This window comes from Crassostrea angulata, chromosome 4 (genome assembly GCF_025612915.1).
Source record: "Crassostrea angulata isolate pt1a10 chromosome 4, ASM2561291v2, whole genome shotgun sequence".
Classification (NCBI taxonomy): Eukaryota; Metazoa; Mollusca; class Bivalvia; order Ostreida; family Ostreidae; genus Magallana; species Magallana angulata.
In genome coordinates, this window is record NC_069114.1 from 26114545 (window position 1) to 26121470 (window position 6926).

Genomic DNA, 6926 nt, shown 5'->3' on the forward strand with positions numbered 1-6926 from the left:
GTTATTCTGATAGATAAAATACACATGCATGCACACATGGGAGATATATTTTTGTGTTAATTCTGGTCATGTTCAATGTTAACTTTGCTTATTTTGTATATTCACATCAGATTGGGGGTATTGCAATGGTTCACAGATATTTTGTTCTTTGTGAGTCATAGACAACTGATATTTCAAAAATAATTTTTTGATGTGTATATTTATATACCTTCTTTCTGTCTATGAACTTCTGTCAGCACAAAGTGATGTGGTATGAGGTCCTTGAAATTTTCAGCAGCAATAACCATGTCACCAGGATCCTGGTACCTAAGGTTTGCTACAGGCTTGAGCTGGTAGAAATCCCCAGAAAGGATCATTTGTACACCCCCAAATGGAATATGTATTCCTCTAACTTTTCTTAAAACATGTTCTATTTGTTGAAATGTTTTCGAAGAAAGCATTGAAATTTCATCAATTATGATGCAGTCAATTTTCTTAATTTGTTCTTTAGTTTTATAGAATTTTTCATCATTCAATATTTTTGATGCAATTTCTTCATTTTGAAACCTGCCATCCATAATGCCCATGAATTTATGAATTGTTACACCCTTGATGTTGCATGCAGCAATGCCAGTAGATGCAGTTATTGCTACTGATTTATTAGTCCCCAATTTATCTGACAGTCTCCTAATAAGAACGCTTTTCCCTGTTCCAGCGGCTCCGAGAATCAAGACATTATGTCCTGCTAACACTGCTTCCTCGATTTTGTCCATTTTTTCCCGCAATATTTTCATTCTGTGACACCGCGTACGAGTTATCTTGATCAACATTAAATTGACCAATGAGAGCGCACGGATAAATTTGGTGCGCGGTAGCTGATCGAAGAAAGTGTCACCGGAGCGAAAACTGGTAGAAAATGCGTGAAAACTTCTAAAATTGCTGCCGATGCATAAATTTCGCAGGTATTTCTAAAAAGTATGATTCTTTCCCGATCTATTGCTACCTAGAGTGCAAGGATTAACGTCCGAGAAAAATTAAAACGAGGCGACCGAAATCGAGAGGTAGCGATTTTTCCGAGTTTTGATTCCTCCCTTGTGTATTTTATAGTATAGAGGTGGTATATATAGAAGGTTGAAAAAACTTCGTGACGAGCCCCTGTGGTTCTGTGGTCATTATGTATTGGATACGTAGAAAATGATGCAGTTTTCAAAAATCTTGTCCAGAACAACCTTGATTTTTTAATCAGATTTGCAATATTGATAGAAGAGGCCGAAAACCGACCAATGGTCAACTGTGGACGATCTCAAAAAACAATTGTTTGAAATCAAACCACTCTTATTTGATTCTCACTGCCTTTCACTAAAAATAAATGTGCACCGGTGCCTCACCCATGTTTATGTGATGAAGTACCCCAAAGGTTTAGCAATCGTAATTATAGCTTTCCTGAATTAATAGCGTATATTTTGATAATAAAGAAACTGGAGTTTTAATCAGTGCAAGCATCATAAAAAGTTCTTATTTCAAACCTAGCTGTATAGGCTTTTTTCATTCTTTGTATTCCTTGGCTTGCATTCCATGGATAAATCAATTATTATGAATTGCAAAATCCGACATTTCATATACAATAATGTGCACTGAGGAGGTTAATGGGCCATGCTATGGAAGTTCATTCGCGGCTGAATTTTATAAAAATCGTCGATCTCTTCGTAAAAAAAAAAGTAATATTCCTTGCGCAGTACTTTGATAGACAACAGAAACGTGTTAACATAAGTATTTTCCTTCACAATAGCTGTCAAGCGTGCTACATTAAAGTCATTGAAAAAGATTTCGATCATCGATCGGCTGTCTGCTCTTAATGGAAATCAATACTTCATAGGCATTTTGTGACATATGATCCACATATTATATATATATATATATATATATATATATATATATATATATATATATATATATATATATATATATATATATATATATATATATATATATATCATATGTGTCGAAGTTGAACTCCACTCTCACAGGCATGTATAAATGTTAATCTCTCTCTCTCTCTCTCTCTCTCTCTCATTTTTAAACTCAAGCCTCTATATAGCGGCACGTGCTAGCATTCGACAAGGGACATTTTTGGAAAAATACTTGAGAGTATACCACTTTCTCTTTTATCTAGGGCAAATAACAAGACAGTCGAATTTGGGAAAAAAGTTCAAAACGTTATCTTACCTCATTGAATTCATTAGCATTTTATTCAGTTTTCAACAATGAATATCTTCTATCAGAGAAAATGAAATACATATTGTATTCATTTTTTGTCAAATCGCTATAATAGTTGTACAATTTTTGAACAACGATGGCCTTAATATTACTCTTTATTTCGTAATTTAAGTAAGTATGCTTTATTCAATGTTCCCTTGATGTTTTAAACAAGAAACAAGGAATCAGTTTTTGATTATTATGAGGTGATCATGTATGGACGGGGCTGATCAAATCCAATTAAGCCCGACGGACTCTATGATAGATTTGATCGCGCCCGCCCGTATTTGCCCATAGGGCTTCACGCCCGCCTGTATTTGATTACTTCTATTTAAATATTTAAAAAGTCACTAGAAAAATATATATGAATATTTTATGTATAGGGTAAAACTACCCATATTGCTTAGGTCCGATATAGACAATCTCTAAACCTTTATACATATATATTATATTGATTATAGGAATGTTCTATTTAGTATGATTTTTTTTTACGTTGGACTAACAATTTTATAACTAACATTCTGGGGCCCGTTTCACTAAAAGGTGTAAGAAACGACGAAACTTAGGCCTTAGGGCGTACGCCATAATTTAGTCCGGTGTAACGAAGAATATTGACCCGGGTTGAAAATTGACCCGGGGGTCATTTTTCAACGTTGAAAATTGAGACCAAAATCGTGAAATTTATACCCGGGGTCATTTTTCAACGGTATGAGAAAGATTTTTCTAAACTCTGATATCCTCGACCCGTTGAAAATTGATCCTGTTGAGAATTGACCCAAACCTCAGAGTTTTGATCTGAACTGGAACTTACTCTACACGGTTTAAATGTACAATCATGCACATATTTGAAAGTTTCAGTTTTAAAATGTACATACTGTCCGATACATATGCGAACGTGGCTAATTTCTTTTAGGCTGATATGTCCAATTCATCATTTAGTTTTTAGATTGAAAATATGATATCCATTTATCATTACAATACTATGTATAAAAGCTAAGAAGATAAGCGTTTGCTTCGGAATGGAGCAGGCGAGTAGGGCTAGAATATTTTTGACATAGATGGCATGGTTTTCATTCCCTCATGTGACAGAATTTAAAGTTTAAACTTGTCACAATCTCTGATAAATATATCTAAAAAACATTTTGTCCGTCACTTTTAAGGCAATTCAACAATTTTCATATATACTGGGTTTTTTTTTATACGTATATATACAGCATATACATATTATCATATGTTTTTAATTTTTTACGACTTAAAAATGATTTTTCATAAAATCATTAACTTTATTGAAGCACCAACCAATTTTCTGCATATACAGTCATTCTTCTTAAAAATGCAATTTATTTCTATTATTTTGAGTTTTCAATTCTATTATTTACCTGTAAATTAGAAACACAGGCAACTGACGTAATATTTTTTCTCAAAATTAAAAACATATACTAGTACCCTCTACAGCAAAAATGTTATCAATTTAAAAAAAGTAGGTTTGCATCTAAATATACAGTCGGAGGATGGTTGATCTAATTATATTAATGGTATATACATTTAAAAGGTATGCGAAAAGTATACAACTGATAGATATGTTGTTTGGAGCAGCTGTATCAAGGAAAAATCCGAATTGCTTAAACATGTACAAATTGAAGCAACCAGGACAGTGACAGGGATCAGAGTTAATTCTTCTAAAATAATTTTATATAGTGAGCTTAATTTGGAAACCTTGTAATCTCGAAGGGATAACCATAAACTAATTATATTCTACAGGAATATAAATGGTTTAGCACCACAAGATATGTTAGATTGAATTCAATCATATTTTCTTACTGAACATGCATATAATCATAGATCGAATTAGCTTTTTAACTATCTACCACTATAATTATACTTATTAGTCCCCTACCGGTTTCACCGGACAGGACTATAGCTTTCCTCTGCGTCCGTCAGCCGTCTGTCCGCCCGTCCGTCTGACCGTCCGTCTGTCTGTCCCACTTCAGTTTTCCAGTTTTTTTCTTTATGCGTTGGACGAATGATATGAAACTTGCTGAGCAGCTTCAAAATATCAAACTACAGATCAAGTTTATACTTTTATAGCGTTTGGTTGACATATTTTCAAGAAAATTAATTTTTTATATTCCAATTTTTTAATGTTCGGGTTCGTTAATTATCGGGCTCGGTTTGTATCAAATAAACGAGGAAAGTATGTTGTCAGTAATAATATCGAGCATTACTTTGACCATTCCTTTTATTGTTTCTAACAAACAAATAAGTTCTGTAAAATAGTATCAAGCATTGTGTTGTAAATTTATTCGACAGGGTTTTTTCGTATTATTACAATCGGGTTCGTTATCGGGTTGGTCTGTTGAGACGGTAAGAAATGATATTCTGCGTGACAGTGCATTGTTTTCACAAATTTCTACAAACCGGTAGGGGACGTGTATTGCTTATGCAATACCCTCAGAATGCTTGTTACAATATATAGCTATGCTCCGTCTACATATAAATTATGGAATAAAGAAAATTTCATCAACTTTATCTTTCTATATTAAGTCAAAACTTAAAAAACAAAATATACCTAGAGTTTACAAACCTTTCAGTTAAGGCAATAGGAAATATTATTTTACGTCAATTACGGAATAAAGCTAGTAAAGCTTACGTATTTAAGGATTTTTTTTTCCTGATGTGAGTCGATGTTTATACTGTGGGTCTGAATCTGAAGGAACTGTGATTTTTCCCCTGGATATCCAAGATACACTCAACAAAGAGACGAACTTTTTAAAAAACTTATTGACATTAGTGTACCATTTTATATGAACTATATACTTTGTGGTAGTTCTGATTTTTCATATAGATAAAATTGTAAAATCGTTTCCCATGTTTATACTTATATTAGATCTCCAAAGCGTTTTTGATTCTCTTACGGTACACTGTTTAAACCTATTTAAGTATTATACATGTATATTTACTTGATACATAGTTCCCTTTTATTTACTGTTTTTTTCAAATGGGCTGGATCATGAAAATCTCATTCTTATGTTTGTATCTCTGCAGGTATAAATGAAGGTGATATGTTTGTTAATATAGGTGTGAGTGAACATGTCTACCAACAATGTCATACAATCATACATGATAAATATTCAGATAATTATTTTATATTCAAGTACCGCATGTCTTATATACACATAATATACACATTTAACACGTTTAAATGAAATTAATAATGTAGGTGGCTGTGATAGGAAGGTCAATCATCTACTCCAACGCTGCTGTATAATCTTCTACTACTTATTTCTATTCAAAAAATGCAATTTACCAATTTATTTACGAAAACAATTACTTCTAGTAAATTTATGATAAATTTTTGTGATCAAAGCAATTTAGAAACTTTAAAGCGAAATTCTATTGTCATCCTGTACAAAAATTAGGTTGCTAACTTGCTACAGATTCCATGAAGCAGAATTGTTAATGCCTAGAAAAATTAGCGATTTGATGATATTTAGTTACATCAAAAGTTATTCTAACGGAAAAAAATAAAACACCAAAATTCGGCTTTCAAGGTATAGTTACTACAGCATTGTTCATGAAAGAGTACAATCATGTTAGCATATCATCATTTTGTAAACTGTTATTGGCTGGATGGGTGTGAATACAAAATTCAGACAGTCACAGTTTTAACAAATTGAGTGGGTGCAAACACAAAAATCTCAATATGACATACTGTAATTTTTTTTATTTACACCCACTCAGAAAATTTACAATGAACAATATCAAAGTTTCAATTGAATGGGTGAACGTAAAACCAAAATTAAATAATATGACGTATTGTAATTTTTTAAAATTATTTATATTTGTACACTTCTCCAGCAAATTAAAAAAAAGTGTTTTACTGAATTGAATATTTTAACGTGAAACCATGTATACTAATATTATTAAAAAACATATATTTCTTTAAAAATATATAGATATCACACACAGCAATTATACGCGAAAAGTTTATTATGAATAAAATAGTTATTACATGTACATATTTAAAGGGATACTATGTAAATTCAAAAAATAATTATTTAAGTCTCATTTTAACACACCCCCCACCCACCCCCCCTTGAAACATGTGAACATGTATATCTAAAGAATAAATATATAAAAACTGATAATTTTTAATTAAATAAACTCAAGTTATAATTAATATTGATTCGTTAATTTGTGCTTCTTTGCTGTTGAATTTTGAACCGGTTTCATGATCAAAATTCCACGATGCGGGTCAATTTTCAACGGATTAGGGTCTTTATTCAACACCTTTGGTCTCAATATTCAACGTGGAAAAACGACCCGCGGGTCAATTTTCAATCCGGGTCAATATTCTTCGTTACACCGGCGTAAACTGCGTTTCACTAAGAGGCGTACGCCTGGCCGTAAACACTAGTATCAGACTAAGTTAAGGCCAGACTTACGTCCTTGAAAACGAGCTTATGCACATGCACAGACAGATGATAAACAGTAGAAAGGAAGATAGATATATAAATATATAGATAGATAGATATTCATTAGATAGATAAAACGATAGAAACTTGTCAATTGTGTTTGCGTGAGAGAGAGAGAGAGAGAGAGAGAGAGAGAGAGAGAGAGAGAGAGAGAGAGAGAACCGTAAAGTATTCAGGCATATTAATCCTGTTAAGTGACAAAATCACACAGCGAAA

At 32.5% G+C, this 6926-nt stretch overlaps 1 protein-coding gene across 1 annotated transcript in view; it reads right to left on the reverse strand.

Annotated features, from left to right (window-relative positions):
• LOC128182181 (merlin-like) overlaps positions 1–356 on the reverse strand; it is a 9247-nt gene extending 8891 nt beyond the window's left edge. Inside the window, exon 1 of the mRNA XM_052850788.1 lies at positions 285–356. Within this exon, the coding sequence (XP_052706748.1) occupies positions 285–356 (72 nt within the window). The remainder of the gene's footprint in view (positions 1–284) is intronic.
• Positions 357–6926: the final 6570 nt, after the last annotated feature.